General features: G+C 40.7%; 2 protein-coding genes and 1 pseudogene across 2 annotated transcripts; 2 read left to right on the forward strand and 1 right to left on the reverse strand.

The window, feature by feature from the left end:
- Nucleotides 1-3,189: 3,189 nt before the first annotated feature.
- LOC109488592 lies at nucleotides 3,190-3,454 on the reverse strand (annotated as a pseudogene).
- A 1,643-nt stretch (nucleotides 3,455-5,097) lies between these two features.
- On the forward strand, nucleotides 5,098-6,122 carry LOC100483805 (olfactory receptor 1L6). The gene has a single exon (XM_002930724.4). The coding sequence runs from the start codon at nucleotides 5,190-5,192 to the stop codon at nucleotides 6,120-6,122; it is 933 nt and encodes a 310-aa protein (XP_002930770.2). The 5' UTR covers nucleotides 5,098-5,189.
- Nucleotides 6,123-20,094: 13,972 nt separating this feature from the next.
- On the forward strand, nucleotides 20,095-24,425 carry LOC100483556 (olfactory receptor 1L6-like; the record flags this gene model as incomplete). Its single annotated transcript, XM_034663726.1, has 3 exons — nucleotides 20,095-20,111; nucleotides 20,883-21,754; nucleotides 24,415-24,425. Coding segments are annotated over exons 1-3 (900 nt in total), but the record flags the coding sequence as incomplete, so codon positions are not given.
- Nucleotides 24,426-24,792: the final 367 nt, after the last annotated feature.

Raw genomic sequence — 24,792 nt, forward strand, 5'->3', positions numbered from 1 at the left:
TCAAGGACAGTAGTATTACCTTGATTATATAGCTTAGCAATGATTAGCTTCTGCTCTGCCATCAGACTGCCTGAACTAAAATCCCAGTTCTACCACTTACTAACTGTGGGATCTGGTGAGTTACTTCGCTAAATTCTATTCTTTTACTGAAAATATGGGTATTGTGCTAAGCAAAATAAGTCAGTGAGAGAAAGACAAATACCATAAGATTTCACTCATATGTGGAATTTAAGAAACAAAACAGCTGAACATAGGGGAAGGGAAGGAAAAATAAAATAAGATAAAAGTTGAGAGGGAAGCAAACCATAAGAGATGCTGAATTATAGGAAACAAACTGAGGGTTGCTGGAGGGGAGGTGGGTAGGGGGATGGGGTAATTGGGTGATGGGCATTAAGAAGGACACTTGATATAATGAGCGGTAGGTGTTATATGCAACTGATGAATCACTAAATTCTACCTCTGAATCTAATAAAAAAGAAAAAGAAGGATAATAATGGTGCCTGTCTAGGATTAGGGGAAAATAAAATCATAAGATACATGAAAAGCACTTACCTCAGGGTGGAATATACTGAGTACTAATAAATGTTGACTATCATTAGCCATCTTATTTCTTTAGAGGATGGGTGCTATTGAGTAATGAGAATGCACTATTAATTGTTTTCATAATTTGCGGATATTTAGGTTGTTTCCTCTGTTGGTTTTTTTTGTTTTTCTTTTCTCTTAATCTAGTATTATGAGTAATGTTACAAAAATGTGTGTATGTATCTTTATGCTACACATATATGAGTATTTTTAAAGGATAGATTTTTACTGGACAAAGAAATGTAGATTTTCGATTCTGATAGAGACTGCCGAAAAGCCTATACTGATTATCCTCTCATTACCAGTGTATGTGAGGGGTTTTTTTCCTTTTGAATATTGCTAAAAAAATTTTATTGACAATCCAATGAGTGAAAATTGTGTTTCAGTCTAATTTACATTTTCTGATTACCAACTAGGTTGGTATGTTTTCTTTGGTAAATGTGTTGTAGATATTTTAAGTCAATAGTTAATATTTAAGTTTTACTTATGATTTCTTTTGGTGTCATTTTCACATTTTTAAGCATAGTGTTTTGTCATTCTTGCCTCTACATTTTTTTCTCAAATGGAATGGCATCCACATCTAGAGACCACATAAATATGCCCTTTATTTTTGGCTAATACTTTAAGATTTGGATTTTTTAATTCTAGTTTGTGCATATGGGTTTTGTTTCTATGTGGTTAGGAAAAAATCTAGTCTTATTTTTTACAAAGGTTTAGCATGTCTATTGATTAAGATTATATATGCGTGTGTAAATATAGGCATACAGAATTCTTTATGTTGGTTCATTGATCGGTTTTTCTCTCTGTGTATGATTATCGTTTTTTTTTTTCATTATTACATACTTTGATTTTTAGTTAGAAAAACTCTCTGTTGGGGCACCTGGTGGCTCAGTCAGCTGAGCATCCAACTCTTGATTTTCGCTCAGGTCATGCTCTCAGGGTTGTGAGATGGAGCCCTATGTCAGACTCAGTGCTGGGCATGGAGCCTGCTTAAGATTTTCTTTCTCCCTCTCCCTCTGCCCCTCCCCCACTCGCTCTCAAAGAAAAGAAAAACCCTGTCATTATTCTAATTTTTTTCAAAATTGTCTTTCAGGCTATTTAATCCTCTAGATGAATTTCAGAATGACCTTCTCATGTCCTATTAAAAATGCCCTTGGGAGGGCACCTGGGAGGCTCAGTCAGTTAAGTGGCTGCCTTTGGCTCAAGTCATGATTCCAGAGTCCTGGGATGGAGCCCGGTTTCTGAGTGTGCCCAGGTGTCCCTGCTGAGCAGGGAGCCTGCTTCTCTCTCTCCTCCCACTCATGCTCTTGCTATCTCTGTCACTATCTCTGCCTCTCTCTCGCTCTCAAATAAATAAAATCTTTTTTAAAAAAATGCCCTTGGGTAAAGAAATGCTCTTGGGGTGTTATCACAGGTGCACTAAATTTTATTAATTCTAGAAGAATTTTCTTACAGCTTTATTGAGATAAAATTGACATATATAAGATTGTGTTTGTTAAAGGTCTATAACATGATTTGATATATGTTGTGCAATGATTCCCACAATATGATTAGTTAATATCTCCTTCACCCCACATAATTCCGTTTCTGGTTCTTTTATAAGAACATTTAAGAACTACTCTCTCAAACTGAATGTTGGTCAGGAGAGGCTGGGAGAGTGGGGGAATCCAGGAGATGTTTAAGGATACAATCTCGAAACCAGAAGATGAATAAATCCTGGAGATTTAACATGCAGCATAGTGATTACAGACAACAATAATGAATTATATATAAACCTCTCAGTTTCTAAGAGTGGTAGATCTTAATTGTTCCCATTACAAAAAAGAAATGATAATTATGTGGTGTGATAGAGGTGCTGGCTAATGCTATGTTGGTAGTCACACTGCAATTTAAGTGCATCAAATGAACACATTTTACAACTTAAGTTTACACAATGTCATATGTCAATTATATCTCAAAATAAATAATAAATACCTACTCTCTTAGCAAATATCAAGTACATAATACAAAATTGCTAACTTTTGTCACCATACTTTACATTAGATCTCCAGAACTTATTGACCTTACAAATGGAAATTTGTACCTTCTGTTTGACATGTACCCATTTCTCCCATCCTAGCCTCCTGTAACCACAATTGTACTGTTTCTATGAATTTGTCTTTTTTAGACTCGCAATAAAAAGAAGGAAATCCTGCCAATTACAACTTGGATGGAACTTGTGGGCATGATGCTAAACAGATAAAGACAGCTACTGTATAATGTACTTATATGTGCAATCTCAGAATTGGCACTTTTAGAAGTATAGTATCTCCATTTATGCAGACATCCTTCTGTGTTCTATTACACTTTCTGCAGAGAGATCTTTCTCATTTCTTTTTACTTTTTTCTATCAGATTTATTACCAAATATTTTTTAGACTTTCTTTTTTTTTGTGGAAGAAACAATGGTTTGTTTTTTTTTTAACATTTGTATTTATTTGAGAGAGAGAGAATGCACGAGCGGGGAGGGACAGAGGGAGTGGGAGGAAGAATCTAGCAGATGAATCCTCTTTTCCATCACAACAACTGCTGGCATTCTTTTGTCAAAAGTCCATCCATCAGGACTTCTCTATCCTGATTGGCCAAGGGGTTCTGCTTTGGTTGCCAGGGCCTCATTCAGCTAAATATGATATTCCTGAAATCTCATGGATATACTTTTTCTCATTCTCAAATATTTCCGTCTTCAATGCTCTGAGCAGCTCCTCAGATTTTACTTCTGTTGTTGTGAAGTCTTTGACACAGTCCAAATAGCAGCTTTCTGTAAGTTCATTGTAGGTTCCAAGAAATTCCTTAAACTGTTTGGTCTGATCAGATTCTGGTATTTGTGCTGCCATATGCTTTTGGTATGTTTATACCTTCCCTGATGCATGACTTTCCTTGTTGTTCTGGAAAATTAGTTCTCCAACCTTCGCTTGAATGTCTCCAATGAGGCTGGATTTCCTACTGGAGCACAGGCTCTCACGTCCTACACCAGCATGAGGCTGTGGGGCTGCACTACCAGTCGATGTAGGGACAGAGGGTCTGGGGCAAGGCAGACACTACAGGGGCTGGACGGTTAGACTTTCTTGCCATTTCCAATTGAAACCTTTTACTCCATTATATTTTTCTACTACAAGATAAATATGAATATTTGTATGATATCTTATATCTGGCCACTTTGATAAATCTTCATAGGTTTAAAAGTTCTCAGATGAGGGGCGCCTGGGTGGCACAGTCGTTAAGCGTCTGCCTTCGGCTCAGGGCGTGATCCCAGCGTTCTGGGATCGAGCCCCACATCAGGCTCCTCTGCTAGGAGCCTGCGTCTTCCTCTCCCACTCCCCCTGCTTGTGTTCCCTCTCTTGCTGGCTCTCTCTCTCTCTGTCAAATAAACAAATAAAATATTTAAAAAAAAAAAAGTTCTCAGATGAGTACCTTGGATTTTGCTAGATAGCCAAACAAGTCAGCTAAGAATAATGACAAGTTAAATATTATGCCTATTTCATTAATTTTGCTTTTTCACAGGCCTACACTACCATCTGAGCACTATAGCTTAATAGTGGTAACAGAGGCCATCCTTGCCTTGTCTTTCCCCTAATTGGTGGAACGGGATGCTTACATTCAAAGTTTTCTATTCTGGTAATATTTAAATGTTTAGAATGAGGGCTTCATACTTTTTTAGTCAAAATAAGTCATGTATGTAAAGCCATCCCCTGGATGAAGAAGAAAAAAAAAATCTAAAGAGTTGCTCAAGAAACAACCTAAATAGAATATGACCCTTACTGAAATTTTTTTTATCATGTTATGTTAGTCACCATACAGTACATCATTAGATTTTGATGTAGTGTTCCATGATTCATTGTTTGCATCTAACACCCAGTGCTCCTTACTGAAATTTTTAAGCAGATGTCTGTTTTTAAAGCACCATATTCTCAAATTTATATGCATTTTGTGCTAAATTTCTTTTTTTTCCTGTCCTTAAAATGTCCTTTGCCATGTATGCATATATCAGCTCATCTTGTTGTACACCTTAAATATATAAAATGTGGTCAATTATACCTCAATGAGGCTGGAGAAAAATGCTATTTTCACTTCCTAGTTAGACTGAAGTTGCAATTAAAGAAAATATCTTTATTTTAGACCTGGAGAAAACAATGATATACTTTTTTACTCCATTGCCAGTGTTATCCCTACTACTGCCACCAGCATATTTTTCTTAGCATTTTTATTTAATATGAGAGTAGAAGTGTTTAATAAATTTTGACACATCAAAAAAAGAATATTTAAAAAGAGAATTGAGAACACTCAGACAAATTAGGCTAACAGACTTTTTTCAAAGAAGAATTACTTCAGTACACAAGGGAAAACATTAGTTTCTCATGTAAAAAGCAACTTGAAATTTTCTTATTTTTCTCTTACTGGATTTTACGCACTCTTTTTCTAGAATGTCTTGAAGTAAATACAATTTAAAATCAGAAAAAATGTCAATGGGAATTTTTATAACCTGGAGATTAGGGAAGAAGGTGACTTGATGAAATTGCCCTTCACATCTCTCCAACTGCTTCTCCACACCCTGTCCACGAAGGCACAGACATGGAGATAAAGAACTACAGCAGTGACTCGGACTTTATCCTCCTGGGCATCTCCTCCAACCCTCAGCTACAGAAACCACTCCTTGCCATCTTCCTCATCATGTACCTGGTCACTGTGATGGGCAATTTACTCATCATTCTGGTTATCCACTCTGACTCCCGACTCCACACCCCTATGTACTTTTTCCTCAGCAACCTGTCCTTCACGGATATCTGCTTCACAACAGTCATTGTGCCCAAGATGCTGGCAAATTTACTATCAGAGACCAAGGCTATCTCCTTCGTGGGCTGCCTGGTCCAGATGTACTTCTTCATGGCATTTGCAAATACTGACAGTTACCTTCTGGCCTCGATGGCCATAGACCGGCTGGTGGCCATCTGCAACCCCTTCCACTATGATATGGTCATGAACCCACGGCATTGCCTCCTCATGCTGCTGGGTTCTTGCACCATCTCCCACCTGCACTCCCTGCTCCGGGTGCTACTCATGTCCCGCCTGTCCTTCTGTGCCTCCCATGTCATTAAGCACTTCTTTTGTGATACCCAGCCTGTGCTAAAGCTATCCTGCTCTGACACATCCTCCAGCCAGATTGTGGTCATGACCGAGACCCTGGCTGTCATTGCGACCCCCTTCCTGTGCATCCTCTTCTCCTACCTGCGAATCATCATCGCTGTGCTCAGAATTCCCTCGGCAGCTGGCAAGTGGAAGGCCTTCTCTACCTGTGGCTCCCACCTCACTGTAGTGGCCCTGTTCTATGGGAGTGTCATCTACATCTATTTTAGGCCCCTGTCCATGTACTCAGTGGTGAAGGACCGGGTAGCCACAGTCATGTACACAGTAGTGACACCCATGCTGAACCCCTTCATCTATAGCCTGAGGAACAAAGATATGAAGAGGGGTTTGGGGAAATTACGGGACAGAATTCACTCATAGAAAGAGCAAATAGGTGGAACACCTTAACTGGGAGATGACCTAAGAGATGATCACATCATCTTCCCCTCCTGCCCATTTTTCACATGGTGCCCAAATAGGTCAGAGAAGGTAGTGCTGGAAAGCAATAAGAGCCCTGACTAGAAGATAGAACACTTGGTTTCTACCAATGACCTTGACCAATTACATGTGCAATCCCAGGCCAAGTGCTGCTAGGGATCCACATTTCAGGGAAACTGTTCCTGCCATGTATATAAATAAAGCCATCTCGAAGTAAAATAAAGATATCTCCAAACACCTCTCTCATGGGCTTGACCTTGCCTAGTACTCAAGAAAGTACAAAGTCCTATTGGTTTTGAGAATAAGAAGATACACGAAGTCGGTAGGAAATTGGGAAAAACTTCTTGGAATAACGACCTAAGATTGTCCTTAAGGATGGATTGATTTCAACAGATCAAAGTTCAATACAGCAGGAAATGGGCAAAACATTCCAAATAGTGGGAACCACACAAAGAGGAGGAGACAGTAAACACTGGAATGTGTTTGAGGGACAGTGGAAAAGCCCTGTGAAGCTTGTTCAGTTTGAGAACAGAGAGAATAAGGCTGGGGAGATGGAAGAATCTACAAAGCAGATGTAGTGCCCACACCTACACCAGGTGTCCTCACAGTGAATTCTCAGCACTTGACTCCTTTCCCTTCCCCCTTGCTTCTGCCTTTGTCCACATGGCCATGATCCTCGCTGAAATGCCCTTTATATCCTGGAGAAAAGCCATGTGTGTCAGTCAGGATAAGCTAGGTTGTGCTGATGAAACAAACAATGTCAAAATCGTTGGACCTGAAACCAAAGATTTATTTCATATTGACACTGCATGTTCACCATTGAAAAGCATAGGGTGCTGCTCACTTTAAACACTCAGGGACCAAAGCTGATGGAGCACACCACTGTAAACCTTAATCATCACTCCATCAGAAGCTGAGGAAAACCTGAAGATTTTGCACTGCCATCTAAATACTCTGGTCTAGATGTGACTCACACCACTTGTGACCACTTACAACCCCTCTCAAACACAAGGGAACCAGGAGGCACAATTCAATAGTGCATCTGTCAAATGGAGACCACAATTACCAGATGCACAAATTTAAGACTATACACAACTCTAATAACACACAAATACACAAATGTGAATTTGTTGCTTAATCAATAGTACCTGATTATCAATTTCAATAACAAAAATAACATAAGATTCTATACTGTCTGGGAATCCTGCCTCATTTATTTCATCAAGTTTGAATAACCACCAGCTTTTATTAATCAGAAGCTTGCTGATGGCAGTTCAACTTGAATATCAGACATTTGGCCTTAACACCCTAACCAGAGGTGTATGGTGGCCTAATGGAACAAAGGGACACCTGGGGCCCCACATTAAGGTTCCTGCCATTGCTGTTACTGTGATTTGTCCAGTGATTGGAAAGCAACCAGCAACCCAAAAAAAAAAACAAAACAAAAACAAAACAAAACAACTCAAGCTGCCCTTGCCTTCATATTGTATGGGCATACCTGGCTTGCACCACTATCTCCCACTAGTCACTCAGCTTTTGGGATGCTGGCCTACAAAGCCTGTACTCTTTCTACTTCCTATATGTCTGTGCCATCATTTGAATCATGTATAATCAACCGCTTTAAAAATGAATAATGCCTGGCATATATGGAATATACAAATTCATTAATTACACCTTCCACTAACTTCTAAACATAAGTAAGTCATTTGGTTCCAGGAAACTAAACGTTTTTTTCTTTTTTTTTTTTAAGATTTTATTTATTTGACAGAGAGAGAGACAGCCAGCGAGAGAGGGAACACAAGCAGGGGGAGTGGGAGAGGAAGAAGCAGGCTCCCAGCAGAGGAGCCCGATGTGGGGCTTGATCCCAGGACCCTGGGATCATGCCCTGAGCCAAAGGCAGACGCTTAACAACTGAGCCACCCAGGCACCCTAAACATATTTTTTTCTGAGTCCCCTCTGCCATCAGTCCCAGACTCCTTTTTCTCAACAACACGTAGTCACTAAAAAATCAAGATCTTTTAGGTATAATTCTATAGGTAATCCATAAAGTACATGACAAGTGACCATGAGATAACACGTTAGGGTAGGTTACCAATCTGGCCCCCAGGTTAGTCCTAACCTTCTCAGTCACAGCTAGAGTACTGTCTCTGTCAGAATAGGAAGCACTTCCCACAAGATATCCTGCCACATTTCAGAAGGGTGAGCTGATGTTGGCAGGTAGTACTGAAAAACTTTAATCAAAGTTTTGCTATCCAAACAAAGGAGCCCAGGGTGAACTTGGAAATTTGTTATATAAACATCAGTAAGAATGAAATAAATTCCTTCTGAAAGTACATATAGTCAGAGCAAAGGTCTAAGCAGGCTTTCTGAACATCTGCCAAGTCAGGTGAAGTGCTTCTATGTGGCCCTTGGGAGTAGACCAGGAAACCCTTGACAGCTCTTCCTCCTACCATATAGATAGATAACGTGTGAGGCTGGTTGAATACAATAGTGGAATAATACTAGAAGCATGTCATTTGATGAGGAAACGGTGAAGGGAAATTTATTGGGTCCTTCTACTGCAAGCTCATTACATATATGAAAGTGTTGGAGATTTTGCACGATACTGAGCTAAGAAAAATTACTTCCTTGAACATATTTTGCCTGTTGATCAGAGTAAGTAACATAAACTAGGAGGGGTATGAAACATGAATGCTGAGAAGGACTTAGAGAAGAGTGCTGAATATTTCTGACATTGAAGAGTCCGATAGAGACGGTATTAGCAAAGAGGAAAGAAAAGGAGGAGTCCTATCATCCAAGAGAAGTTTCAAGAGATGAGGTTATGGATTTATTCCCCCCACACACAGCAGAAAATCTCCTCCCAGCCAACCAATCTCCTGCTGTCCACCAGCAGAACTTACACATGGAACAAGCAAATGAGCTAGTTAGGATGAACCTGGTGTTCAATGCTAAGTACAAACACCACCAAGCTTCTCCAGAGCCACTGCATTCCCTGGACAGGAGATATGTTCTGAAGGTCATTGTCTCTGGATGTATCAAGAATTTCAGACACATACCATAAAGAAATTCTTAGGGACATACCTAGAAACTCAGTTCATCTGAGTCAGAGTCCTACTATTCTGCATCATAGGTAACCCTGCTTTTCCTGCACAAAATGGAAATAATCAGGGTTTAATGGAACTGAGAACTTCAAAAGATGAAGGTGAAACTAGTCAGGTCCACATAGGCATAAAGAACCTGGGGACCTAGTCCCACTGCTTTTACCATGGTCAGCTCTCAGATCCCTGCCAGAAGGCCTTGTGATTTTTAGATTTCCCTAATCCAATCCGGCCACCACCAAGCCCCACCCTAACCCAACAAACAGCTGTCCCTTGTTAGGGAGGTGGGAGAGCTACTACTTAAATCAGAGGCAGCCTAGGAGTCAGAAACCAGGTAAGGAACCATAAGAAGGGCTCCCACTCCAACCTCAACCTAACAGTGACTATGGCAAGTCTTGGGTTTTTGTTGTTGTTGTTGTTGTTGTTGTTGTTGTTGTTGTTGTTGTTTGTACAGATTTTTTTTAAATTTTTTTTATGTTAGTCACCATACAGTACCTCATTAGTTTTTGATGTAGTGTTCCATGATTCATTGTTTGCGTATAACACCCAGTGCTCCATGCAATATATGCCCTCCTTAATACCCATCACCGGCCTAGCCCAATCCCCCTGAAACCCTCAGTTTGTTTCCCAGAGTCCGTAGTCTCTCATGGTTCATTCCCCCTTCTGTTTACCCCCCCTTCATTCTTCCCTTCCTTCTCCTACCAATCTCCCTGCTATTCCTTATGTTCCATAAATGAGTGAAACCATTTGACAGTTGTCTTTCTCTGCTTGACTTATTTCACTTAGCATAATCTCCTCCAGTCCTGTCCATGTTGGGTAATCGTTCTTTCTGATGGCTGAGTAATGTTCCATTGTATATATGGACCACATCTTCTTTATTATGGCAAGTCTTGTAAAGTGGAAGACAGTACCCATACACAGGACCCTTCTGGAGCCACTATAAAGCTGGGAACCTGGGATAGAGGCCAGGCTTCTGAACTGAAGCACCATACACAACACAGAAGACTGCATCAGGTGGCAGAATAAGATTTTCACATCCCCCATGTAACAGTAAAATCATCTCCAGCTATTTTTGAATATATATCTTCAGTAGCTGAGTGGATAAACAGTGGTATATCCAGACAATGAAATATTATTCAGTACAAACAAGAAATGAGCTATCAAATCTGAAAAACACATAGAAGACCTTAAATGTATATTACTTAATGAAAGAAGTCAATCTGAAAGGCTCAATGTTATATGATTCCAATTTATGACATTCTGGAAAAGGAAAAGTGATGGAAACAGTAAAGGATCAGTGATTGCCAGGTGGAAGGGAGGAATGAATAGGTGGAACACCAAAGATGTTAGGGCCACAGAAACTATTCCTACGATGCTATAATGTTGTCAATACACATTTGTCAAAACCCACAGAATGTACACCACCAAGAATGAATCCTACTGTATGCTATGGATTTGCGTGATGATGATGTGTCAGTGGAGTTCATCAATTATGATAACTGTAGCACTCTGGTGGGGCTGTTGATAATTATGGGGTTTGTGAATGTATGAGGGTTGCAAGTATGCAGGAATACTCTGTACTATGTAATTAATTTTGCTGTGGCATTGTAATTGCTCTAAAAAAATTAAGTCCATTAAAGGAAAAAATGTTTAAAGAATATCAGGAAACAATCAACAAAACCCAGAAAAGGAATAATCCAATTAGAAAACAGGCAGAAATCAGGGAAATTCGAATCAAAACCACATTGAGATACCACCTTACACCAGTTAGAATGGCAAAAATTAACAAGGCAGGAAGCAACAAATGTTGGAGAGGATGTGGAGAAAGGAGAACCCTCTTACACTGTTGGTGGGAATGCAAGTCGGTACAGCAACTCTGGAAAACAGTATGGAGGCTCCTCAAGATGTTAAAAATAGAGCTACCCTATGACCCAGCAATTGCACTACTGGGTATTTACCCCAAAGATAAAAATGTAGTGAAAAGAAGGGGCACCTACACCCCGGTGTTCATAACAGCAACGTCCACAATACCCAAACTGTGGAAGGAGCCGAGATGCCCTTCAACAGATGAATGGATAAAGAATATGTGGTTTATATATACAATGGAGTATTACTCAGCCATCAGAAAGGATGAATACCCACCATTTGGATCGACGTGAATGGAACTGGAGGAGATAATGCTAAGTAAAATAAGTCAAGCAGAGAAAGACAATTATCATATGGTTTCACTCATATGTGGAACGTAAGGAATAGCATGGAGGACACTAGGGGAAGGAACGGAAAACTGAAGAGGGGAAATCAGAGGGGAAGATGAACCATGAGAGACTATGGACTCTGGGAAACAAACCAAGGGTTTCAGAGGGGAGGGTGGTGGGGGGATGGGTATTAAGAAGGGCATGTGTTGTAATGAGCACTGGGTGATAGACGCAAATAATGAATCATGGAACACTACATCAAAACTAATGATGTACTATATGGTGACATACATACATAAAATTATACTAGAAAAAAAGAAAGAAAATGGGCAGAAGACATAAACAGACATTTTTCCAAAGACGATATACAGATGGCCAACAAACAGATGAACAGATGCTCAACATCACTGATTTTCAGAGAAAAACAAATGAAAGTACAATGAGATATCGCCTCACACTGGTCAGAACGGTTATAATCAACAACATAAGAAACAATAGGTGCTGGTGACAATGTGGAGAAAGGGAACCCTGTTGTACTGCTGGTGGGAATGCAAACTGGTGCAGTCACTCTGAAAAACAGTATGGAGGTTCCTCAAAAATTTAAAAATAGAACTACCCCATGATCTAGCAATTGCACTACTAGGTATTTACCCAAAGAATACAAAGGGATACAGGCACCCTGATGTCTATAGCAGCATTATCAACAGTACCCAAAATATGGAAACACCCCAAGTGTCCATCCACTGATGAATGGATAAAGAAAAGGTGGTATACACACATATATACATACACATATACATACATACACACACACACACACATATATATATCTATGATGGAATATTACTCAGCCATCAAAAAGAATGAAATATTTCTATTTGCAACAATATGGATGGAGCTAGAGAGTATTATGCTAAGTGAAAGAAGTCAGTCAGAGAAACAAATACCATATGATTTCACTCATGTGTAGAACTTAAAAAACCAAACAAATGTGCAAAGGAAAACAGAGAGAATCAAACCAAGAAACAGACACTTAACTACTATAGAGAACAAACCGATGGTTACCATGGGGGGGGGGATGGGGGAAACAGGTGTTGGGGATTACAGGGAACATTTGTGGTGATGAGCACAGGGTGTTGTATGGAAGTGCTGAATCACTATATCGTATACCTGAAACTAATATTACAATGTATACTAATTAACTGGAATTCAAATAATCACTTAAAAAGTATCTGTCTAAAGTTGCAAAAGCTCACACAGCCTATAGGAGTGAGAGCCAGCGTCTGAATCTATTCCAACTGGCTCCAGACCCACATCTTAATCCCTTTCCCAGAACACTACACCTGCACCTAGATACAGTCATGCATGCAGACACAGAACTTCGGAGATGTCAGACACCATCGCCTCTCCTTCTAGGCAGGCACACATAAGCCTACACACAGACATGCACAAGAAGCCCACACATGAATAGAGAGCACGCATGTGTGCATGAACTTACATGTTTGTGTCCATGCTTCACATAACTGTGCATGAAAACCTCCACCCCTGTTGCTGCACAGCCCTAATTCCCTTCCCGGGGACATGAGGCGACACCTCTAGAGCCCGGGTTCCCACCAAGCTCCTGAACACAGAGCTCAGTAAGGACATCAGTAATGTTCTTCTCTCCTGGGAAGACCGCAGGGCCAATGCCTCCAGGGCTCTGGCATTCACAGAGGACAGACCCCTGGGTCTCCCTTTCCACCACCAACACCCACTGTACATAGGGAGAAGAGAGCACATTTCTGAAAGTAGGTCTGCACTTGCCCTGGCCTGCTCCCTCACAGACTCAGAGCCTGATCTTAACTCCCTGGCAGGCCCCCTAGCCTGGTCAGGACCCTGAATCTCCTCTGTCAGGCCCACAGGTAGGCAGGCTGAGGGATCTTTGGGAACAGAAACTGGGGGTCAACTATGATCTTCCTCCCTTTTCCTAATCCTATCTTCTCTCCTCCATCTCAAAAGCCAACAGATTTCACCTCTCTCTCTCTTTTTTTTCTCTTTTTACCATATATCGCACATTTCTGGAGAACATGCTCTGTGCAAGTCACTGGTCCCTTCCTTTAAGGGGCACGGCTCACATCATGCAAACCAAGAGCCTCAGAGTGACCTCCTCCAAGAAACTAGGGCAGCGGGAAAACCAGTGAATGAGAAAGCTAGCATAATGCAGGGGATGAGAGCACACATTCTCAAGCTGGACTCCAACACCTTCTAGCTGTGTGGACTCAGGTAAGTCACTTCAATTCCTTGTGCCTCCCTTCCCTTATCTGTGAAAAGGGGTGTTGCAAAAACTAAATGATTTATGTATGTCAAGTTCGTAAAACAGTGTCTGGCACATATAAGCACCATGTCACTGCTAGCTATTCTGTTACCATGACTGAGAATAGCCACAGGAAGAGATGCAGTGAAGTGGTTGTCTCCAATAGGAGACATCTGAGTGAGGCACTGCCAGCTCGGCAGAGGGACACAACAGACTGGGTTTCAGCAAAAGTCCCACTTTCCCACTTTAAGCACTTCTGGTCCGTCAGAGGGATCCCAAAGGTATGTTGAGACAGACTGAATTCACAAAAAAAGAATCCAGTGGGCATATTTCCAACGTCCTCTTGCCTTGGAATCTATGATTTAACAGCTGGCAATGGCTGGGTTAAGCTCTAATCTGATACAGGACTGAAAGCTAGGCATAAAGGAGAGATTTCAGAGAACTGAAAAGACAAGGGCCATGCCTGGAAAGGGCTCTGCAGGATCCCAAAGCAGGACGGATCTGTTCAAGATGCTCTGTATCTGTTCGTCCCTCTGCTGGAAGTGGGAAGAAAGAGTCAGAGAGAAGCTGGGTTCTAAGCACCTGACCCAGGAGAGACTCTAAGTCAGGTACTGATGCTGCAAAAGGAAAGAGCTACTGTTTTCTCAGAATCTGGCAGAGCTGAGGTCCAAAGTCCCCTGCAACCATTCTTCTCTGAAGGCAAGGAAGAGGGGCGAGCACACGGCTTCATGGAATCGGAGGCAGTAAGGGCAGTAGGAAAGAAGGAAATTGAAAGATTCCAGTGGACGGGCACAAAGGAGGGAGGAGGAGAACTGGGTCACAGGAGGCATGAGGCACTGGGAAGTAAGAGGACTTCTGTAGTAGAGGATATGCCAGCTTCATTCTGGACCACATGTGCATGGTGTGGCAAACAGGTATGATAGCATCATTTAGCACAGATAAAACACAATTTGAAACCAAACCTACCTGGGTGTGAGTCTCAGCAATGCCACTTATCAGCTGCGTGGCTCTCTGAATTTCAGTCCCTTTTTCTATCAAAGGGGGAAAGCAATGCTTCTAACAACATAGTGCTAGTGTGAGGAGTCAATGGACAAGTGCTAAGCCCAGAACCTTCCCAAGAAAGGGTAGCTGATTTTTTTCTAGTTGAGTCAGTTCCCAACTGTCCTTGCTCATTCAGGAGCAGGTGCTTGCATGATGGGCAGCTTTCACCAGCACATTACACACCAAGCACTTTTATTTCCTGCTTAGGAAGGGCATGCTCTGCTTCCAGTTTGTAGCCCCCAGTGTGATGTGGTTTGGCAGCTAGGAGAAGAGCCCTGCATCAGTGGTGAGCAAGCATGAAGGGAACACCAACCTGAGATGACGGATGCCCACAAAGTGGGAAATTCCAATAGAGGAAGTTCTGAAGTAGAGAAAGAGTTTCTATTTCCCATCTAACAGGGAAGGGAGTATATACTTTTTAAGGTGGGCTAGTGTAATTTAAAAGTCTTGGAAAAATGTTCAAAATCATTAGCCATCAGGGAAATTCAAATCAAAACCACACTGAGATACCACCTTATGCCAGTTAGAATGGCAAAAATTGACAAGACAGGAAACAACAAATGTTGGAGAGGATGTGGAGAAAGGGGATCCCTCTTACATTGTTGGTGGGAATGCAAGTTGGTACAGCCACTCTGGAAAACAGTGTGGAGGTCCCATAAAAAGTTAAAAATAGAGCTACCCTATGATCCAGCAATTGCACTACTGGGTATTTACCCCAAAGATACAGATGTAGTGAAGAGAAGGGCCATATGCACCCCAATGTTCATAGCAGCATTGTCCACAATAGCTAAATTGTGGAAGGAGCCGAGATGCCTTTCAGCAGATGACTGGATTAAGAAGATGTGGTCCATATATACAATGGAATATTACTCAGCCATCAGAAAGAACGATTACCCAACATTTGCAGCAACATGGACGGACTGTAGGAGATTATGCTAAGTGAAATAAGTCAAGCAGAGAAAGACAGTTATCATATGGTTTCACTCATTTATGAAACATAAGAAATAGGAAGATCGGTAGGAGAAGGAAGGGAAGAATGAAGGGGGAGTAAACAAGGGGGAATGGAACCATGAGAGACTGTGGATTCTGGGAAACAAACTGAGGGCTTCAGAGGGGAGGGGGGTGGGGGAATGGGATAGGCTGGTGATGNGGTGATGGGTATTAAGGAGGGCACGTATTGCATGGTGCACTGGGTGTTATACACATAATGAATCATGGAACATTACATCAAAAACTAAGGATATACTGTATGGTGACTAACATAATAAAAAATTATTATAAAAAATAAATAAATAAAAATAAAAGTCTTAGAAAGACCCTAAGTCCGCCCTGGTCCTTCCCACCACTAACTGAGGACCAGAGTCATCATTAAAATGTCATTTCTTGGGGTGTCTGGGTGGCTCAGTCCATGAAGCAACTGACTCTGGGTTTCAGCTGAGGTCATGATCTGAGGATCAAGGGATGGAGCCCCAGGATGGGCTCGGTGCTCAGCAGGGAGTCGGCTTGAGATTCTCGCGCTGCTCCTCCTCTCTCTCTCTCTCAGATACCTAAATAAATCTAAAATAAAATAAAATAAAATAAAATGTCATGAGCAATCATACTAACTACCTGTAGAAAGCTTCACCAAGCTCTTTTACTCAACTATCTTTTTTTGGCCAGGAACATAAAACGTTTTATTACTAACCATAATAACTTTCATTTACATGGTGCTATACCATGTAAATGTGTTTGCACACATCATCTCATTTACACAATAGGAAGGTGGTGAAACACTGTATGTAAATTAATAATACAAACTTAAGGCACAGAATCCAATAACGTTATAATAATTGTGCTTTTGAAAGAAATCAAAGGCCTTTCATTTTTACTCTCAAATTGTGAATCAAAACCCCATGCTGATTCTTAATTCATCACAAGAGCTGTGATAAAGCCTCATCCGACCTCCCCCTGAGGGGGGTCAGGCAAAACCAGCCCCGACGGGACAGGGAGGCGAAACTTTTTTTTTTTTTAAGATTTATTTATTTATTTTAGTGGGGTAAAGGAAGAGGTAGAGAGAGAATCTCAAGCAGACTCCACACAAAGCACGGAGCTCAATGTGGGAATCAATCTCACCACCCTGAGATCGTGACCTGAACTGAAACCAAGAGTTGGAGGCTCAACTGACAAGCTACCCAGGTGCCGCCCCCCCACCTTTTTTTAAAGATTTATAGGCTAAACTTTTGAAAGAAGGCACAGGCACTTCATTTCCAAGTTCTACTACAATAATTATTAACACCGCATTTTCACCTCAAAATCTCAGGATACAGAAGATGGTAATTATCTGGCACTAGATAGCACGAGTATCCCTCCACTAACTGTCCTCTGGGGACAGCAAACAAGTACGGCAAGTAAGTGGAGCTGACTTTCGTCTATGAGACTCACAGACATAAAACACAGAGACTGCTCAACCAACCACAGTCAAAATCACTGAATTCTTTCCAGGTCTACCTTTGAAAGTATTCAGGGACTGCCAAATAGGCAGGGTCCTCTTATCATTACCTATGTAGGTAAATCTGTGACAGGCTGTGGGGTACCTATTCTTTTCTTCCTCTCCCTCTTAAACTCCTCCTCTTCCTCCCCCTCCCCTACCCCCTCCCATTTCCTTCCCCCTCCTCCCTTCCTTTACCCCTCCTCTTCCCCTTCTCCTTTTTTTTACACCCTTATTGAAGTATAATTGATATAGCAAAAAAACTGCACATATTTAATGCAATTTCATGTGAGGCTATCACAGGTATATGCGTATGTCAAGGGGCACTGGAGTGTCCAGGTGACAGGAGTAGGCAGGACAGAATGTAGAACCAGCACATCTTATTGACAGCTTTAAGGAGATGAAGCAACTTACCCAAGGCATAAGAAAATATACAATTTTATCTGATTCAGCTCAGTGGGTAGGGGGTTAACTACTGCCCCAGAGAAATATTGCCTAGATCAGGAGAATTCCAGGTACAAGCCCAAAAAGGATCAGAAGCCCTTCACCACCAGGGAAAATGATGTCCCAGCAGTGAGGCTGAAAGACACGGTGAAGGAGATGGAGAAAGAGTCCAGAGAGTCAAATGAACACATTGCCCCATAGTGGGATGAAGGTTATGTGTCTCGGATTCGGAGTGTCTATTAAAATGTTCAGTGTTCATAAACTCCAACTCTGCATTCTACATCTCAGGATGTATTCCATACCAAAGAAACTGCCTCATGAGTGCAAACATACACACACACACACACACACACACACACACACACAAATACCCACTGTAACACCAACTGTGGGGAGAAAAGCATTACGGATACACTTACTGTATATAGTATTTGTCTAGATCTATGCAGAGAAAAAAAACTTTGACATATGCACACAGCTCTACTTCTGTGAAAACTGGAATTATAGGGAAATTTCACCTTCTTAATTATATAATTAATATAAAGAAACATGTGTAGAGTATTTTTAAATACGGACAATAAAATAAAAAGTTAAATATGGAAGGAACTCCCCAGTGCATGTCTTCAATTTCACTTCAGGAGGAAGCCACACACAAGTAAACACACAAACCACAACAAACACAACATAAAATATTTTCTTTACAAAAACAGGGTTATTCTCTATGTATCCTTCTGCAACCTGCTTTCTCACTTAACAAAATATCAGGGACAGCAGTGTAAGCTTGATAATACAGCTTAGCAACATACAGCTTCTGCTCTGCCATCAGACTGCCTGAGTTAAAATCCCAGCTCTACCACTTACTAACAGTGGGATCTAGTCAGTTACTTACCTTTACTAAATTCTACTTTTTGTGTCTAAAATCGGGATAATAACACTGCTTATCTCCTAGGATTTGGAGAAAATAAAATGATAAAGACACGCCAAGCACTCAGCTCAGTAGTGTGACATACACTGAATGCTAATAAATGTTGGCTGACGTGCTCCATAGTACTTGTTTAGACACTGTGCAATATTGTATAAAGAGAACGCAGTATAAATTGCTTTAAAAATTCACTTATTGTGGATAGTTAGGATGTTTCTCTGAGGAATGTTTGTTTGTTTTCTTTCTTTCTCTTTTAATTTTTTATTTAAATTCAATTTAGTGAACATATACTGTATTATTAGTTTCAGGGATAGAATTTAGTGTTTGTTTATATTGTTCTGTTTGGCATTAAAGTAATGCTAAAATAAAAAGATGTACATATCTTTGTGTTACTCTATCTACAGGGTATATTTCTGTGAGTGGAACAATTCGATAAACAAATGTATATTCAATTCTGATAGAGATTGCCAAAATCCTACAGTGATTACCCTCTCATTATCAGTATATGTGAGGTTCTTTTTCTCTTTGGATAATGTAAAAAAAAAAAAACTATTGACAATCTGAAGGTGAAAATTATATTTCAGTCTAATGTATATTTTCTGGTTACTAAGGAAGCCACGCATTTTCTCTATGGCTTTTCAGAAATGTGTTGCAGACATTTTCTTCGAGTCTTTAGTATATAGTTTAGCTTTACATATTACCTCTTTTGGTATAATTTTCATATTTTTGAGTACGGTATTTTGTCATTATGCCTCTACATTTTTTCTTCCTTGGAATGGCATTCCTGTCCTGAGACCATAAATATATACTGCTTTTGAGCTAATACTTACTTTATGGTTTGGATATCTTTACTTTCAGTTTGTTCATTCCTATGGGATTTATTTCTATGTGTGTTAGATAGAAATCTACTTTAACTTTTCTAAAGTTGCAGCCAATTGCCATAAATATCAAATATCTGATTTAATAGTTCATCCATTTTTCATTGCTATGAAATAAACATATTATGTGAAATTGCTCATAGTTCAAGATCCAAATACAGGTCTAAATACAGGTATAAAGAATTCTTTATGTTGACCCCTCATTTGTTTTTCTCTGTGTGTTCCATTATCTTACTGTTTTTCATTATTACATGCTTTGAGTTGTGGTTAGAAAACTTCTGTTGTTATTCTAATTTTTTCAAAATTATCTTGTCTTTCTGTAGCCATTTCCTCCTCTAGATGAGTTTTACAATGACCTTCTCAACTTCCATTAAAAATGACCTTCTCAGCTTCCATTAAAAATGCCCTTGGGATATAATAAAAAAAATGCCCTTGGGTATCGTTATAGGCACACTGAATGTTATTAATTGAGGAAACTGACTTCTTTTTCCAGCTTTTCCCAGCTATAATGGACATGTAACATTGTGTAACTTTACGGTGTACAACATGATGACTTCATACACGTACATATTCTGAAATGATTGCCACAGAACGGTTAGTTAAGACCTCCATCACCTCCCAAAATGACCGTATCTTTTAATGTGTGGTTTTTATCCATGATAGTGGTAAGAAAGAGTCTTACATTCAAAGTTTTCAATTCCAATAATACATGAATGTTGAGAATGAGGATTTCATAGTTTTTTAATCAAAAAATTAATATATACTTTAATATTTAACCACAGTAATGTAAGCTATTCATGGTAGTATTTCTATTTTCACTGGCATCCCTGAACCAAAACCTTAAGTATCCAGATCATATTAGCCAAACAAAAACGCTTAAATAAACATGGAAGCATGAAGCAGGTTTTGCTCTGAAGACTTAAGCAAGGCTTATCTAATTTCTGTGGATACCAAGGACTACCAATGACAATGTTATTTATCCTATCCCCATTACCACAGCCACCACCTCTGCTCCTATGAGTAGGACAGAATCCTTATGAAAGGACATCATTCATGGATATGCCTTCTATGAAAGTATCCTGACTCAAGTTGGGACCCAATAGCCTCTTCCCCTGCCACGTGAAGGGGAAAAAAAAGAGGATAAGCAGTTGGTCAAGAAACAACCTAAGAAGAATATTTAAAAAGAGAATTGAGAAGAACTCACACACACAGTAGGCTACTAGAAGTTCCTAAGACACGTGGGATAAACCTTTAGTTCCTTACTGAGAAAGCAGCTTAGAATTTTCTTTATTTTTTCCATGTCGGATTTTACTCTCCCTTCCCAATAGTTTCTTAAAGTAAATGTTCTTTAAAATTCTAACAAAGCAGAGGGATTTTTTTTAATAGGTTGGAGATTAGGGAAGAAGGTGACTTGATGAAATTGCCCTTCACATCTCTCCAACTGCTTCTCCACACCCTGTCCACGAAGGCACAGACATGGGAGACAAAGAACTACAGCAGTGACTCGGGCTATATCCTCCTGGGCATCTCCTCCAACCCTCAGCTACAGAAACCACTCTTTGCCATCTTCCTCATCATGTACCTGGTCACTGTGATGGGCAATTTACTCATCATTCTGGTTATCCACTCTGACTCCCGACTCCACACCCCTATGTACTTTTTCCTCAGCAACCTGTCCTTCACGGATATCTGCTTCACAACAGTCATTGTGCCCAAGATGCTGGCAAATTTACTATCAGAGACCAAGGCTATCTCCTTCGTGGGCTGCCTGGTCCAGATGTACTTCTTCATAGCCTGTGGGAACACGGACAGTTACCTTCTGGCCTCGATGGCCATAGACCGGCTGGTGGCCATCTGCAACCCCTTCCACTATGATATGGTCATGAACCCACGGCATTGCCTCCTCATGCTGCTGGGTTCTTGCACCATCTCCCACCTGCACTCCCTGCTCCGGGTGCTACTCATGTCCCGCCTGTCCTTCTGTGCCTCCCATGTCATTAAGCACTTCTTTTGTGATACCCAGCCTGTGCTAAAGCTATCCTGCTCTGACACATCCTCCAGCCAGATTGTGGTCATGACCGAGACCCTGGCTGTCATTGCGACCCCCTTCCTGTGCATCCTCTTCTCCTACCTGCGAATCATCATCGCTGTGCTCAGAATTCCCTCGGCAGCTGGCAAGTGGAAGGCCTTCTCTACCTGTGGCTCCCACCTCACTGTAGTGGCCCTGTTCTATGGGAGTNTTTGAGGGACAGTGGAAAAGCCCTGTGAAGCTTGTTCAGTTTGAGAACAGAGAGAATAAGGCTGGGGAGATGGAAGAATCTACAAAGCAGATGTAGTGCCCACACCTACACCAGGTGTCCTCACAGTGAATTCTCAGCACTTGACTCCTTTCCCTTCCCCCTTGCTTCTGCCTTTGTCCACATGGCCATGATCCTCGCTGAAATGCCCTTTATATCCTGGAGAAAAGCCATGTGTGTCAGTCAGGATAAGCTAGGTTGTGCTGATGAAACAAACAATGTCAAAATCGTTGGACCTGAAACCAAAGATTTATTTCATATTGACACTGCATGTTCACCATTGAAAAGCATAGGGTGCTGCTCACTTTAAACACTCAGGGACCAAAGCTGACGGAGCAGACACCACTGTAAACCTTAATCATCACTCCATCAGAAGCTGAGGAAAACCTGAAGATTTTGCACTGCCATCTAAATACTCTGGTCTAGATGTGATTCACATCACTTGCGATAATTCATTGTCAACAAGTAATCTCCCTGAAGTTCACACTAAAGGGAATTCTAGATAACAAGAGAAAATGAGTTGTACCTGGGTTGCTCAGTTGGATAAGCAACTGCCTTCAGCTCAGGTCATGATCTCGGGAGTCTGGGATGGAGCCCCACATTGGGCTCCTTGCTTAGGGGGGAGTCTGCTTCTCCCTCTTCTTCTGCTCCTCTGCCTACTTGTGCTGTCTCACTCTTACTCTTTCTCAAATAAATAAATAAATAAAATATTTTTTAAAAAAAGACCAGGAGATATATGTTGTGGTGAAAGTGTTACAATTCTGTCCCCCAGGTTAGTCCTAACCTTCTCAACCACAGGTAGAGTGCTGTCTATCACAGTAGGAGGCACTTTCCATAAGATATGCTACCACCCTTCAGAAAGAGGGAGCTGATGAGCAGATAGTATCAAAGGACTTTAATCAAAGTTTTGCTATCCAAACAAAAGGGCCCAGGGTGAACTATGATACACTGTATGTTAATTAATTGAATTTAAATAAAATAAAATTTTTTTAAAAAGAAAGTGCAGGGGCACCTGGCTGGCTCAGTCAGTTAAACATCTGTCTTCAGCTCAGGTCATGATTCCAGGGTCCTGGGATCCAGCCCCACATTTTGCTTCCTGCTTAGTGGGGAATCTGCTTCTCCCTCTCCTTCTGCCCCTCCCCCCTGCTTGTGAGCTCTATCTCAAATTAATAAATAAAATCTTAAAAAAAAAAAAGAAGGTACAAAGGATCCCAAATAGCAAAACAATCTTGAGAATATAAAACAAAGTAGAATGCTCACAATTCATGATTCTGAAATATATTACAAATCAACAATATCAAAACAGTATGGTTCTGGTGTAAAGACTAATGAAACAGAATAGAAAGCTCAGACATAAACTCAAGTCCATACAGTCAACTAATTTTAAACAAAGGCATCAAGATTTTACAATGAGGAAAAGGTAGTTTCTTTTTTTTTTTAATTTTATTTATTTAACAGAGAGAGAGAGCCAGCCAGTGAGAGAGGGAACACAAGCAGGGGGAGTGGGAGAGGAAGAAGCAGGCTCCCAGGGGAGCAGGGACCCTGATGTGGGGCTCGATCCCAGGGACCCTGGGATCACGCCCTGAGCCAAAGGCAGATGCTTAACAACTCAGCCACCCAGGTGCCCAACAACGTAGTCTCTTCAACAAGTGATGTTACAAAAACTAGATATCCACTGGAAAAGAATGAAATTGGACCCTTTTCTTACACTACTCACTAAAACCAACTTGAAATTGATTAAAGACTTAAATGTAGGTCTTGAAACCATAAAACTCTTACAGAAAACTTACAGAAAAAGCTCTTTGACATTGGTGTTGGCAGTGATTTCTTAGATGTGACACCAAAAGCACAGACAACAAAAACAAAACTAGACAAGTCAGAATGTGTCAAACTAAAAAGCTTCTACAAAGCAAACAAAACAATCAGAGTGAAAAAAAAAAGCCACTAGGGAATAGCAGAAAATACTTTCAAAACATATCTGATCATCTATTAGGTTAAGAGATTAGCCCATTATAAAATATATTGTGGGGAAATAGTATTTTCCTACAATTCATTAGAAAAGAAACAACCTAATTTTTTTTAAATAAATNATTATAAAATATATTGTGGGGAAATAGTATTTTCCTACAATTCATTAGAAAAGAAACAACCTAATTTTTTTTTAAATAAATAATTTTTTTTTTTAAGATTTTTTATTTATTTATAAGACAGAGATAGAGACAGCCAGCGAGAGAGGGAACACAAGCAGGGGGAGTGGGAGAGGAAGAAGCAGGCTCATAGCAGAGGAGCCTGACGTGGGGCTCGATCCCATAACGCCGGGATCACGCCCTGAGCCGAAGGCAGACGCTTAACCGCTCTGCCACCCAGGCGCCCCAACAACCTAATTTTTTTTAATGATTTTTTTTATTATATTATGTTAGTCACCATACAGTACATCCCCGGATTCCTATGTAAAGTTCAATGCTTCATTAGTTGCGTATAACACCCAGTGCACCATGCAACACGTGCCTAATTTTAAAATAGCTATGGCAGCATTGTCCAAAATAGCTGAATTGTGGAAGGAGCTGAGATGCCCTTCAACAGATGACTGGATTAAGAAGATGTGGTCCATTTATACAATGGAATATTACTCAGCCATCAGAAAGAACGATTACACAACATTTGCAGCAACATGGACGGGACTGGAGGAGATTATGCTAAGTGAAATAAGTCAACCAGAGAAAGACAATTATCATGTGGTTTCTCTCATTTATGGAACATGAGAAATAGGAAGATCGGTAGAAGAAGGAAGGGAAGAATGAAGGGGAGATAAACAGAAGGAGGAATGAACCACGAGAGACTGTGGACTCTGAAAAAGAAACTGAGGGCTTCAGAGGGGAGGAGGGTGGGGATTGGGATAGGCTGGTGATGGGTATTAAGGAGGGCACATATTGCGTGGTGCACTGGGTGTTATATGCAAATAATGAATCATGGAACAC

The sequence above is a fragment of the Ailuropoda melanoleuca genome, chromosome 7 (assembly GCF_002007445.2).
Source record: "Ailuropoda melanoleuca isolate Jingjing chromosome 7, ASM200744v2, whole genome shotgun sequence".
NCBI classification, from domain to species: Eukaryota; Metazoa; Chordata; class Mammalia; order Carnivora; family Ursidae; genus Ailuropoda; species Ailuropoda melanoleuca.

What these genes read in the sequence shown, in the direction of transcription:
- LOC100483805 (XM_002930724.4), top strand. Translation starts at nt 5,190, where the DNA reads ATGGAGATAAAGAACTACAGCAGTGACTCGGACTTTATCCTCCTGGGC.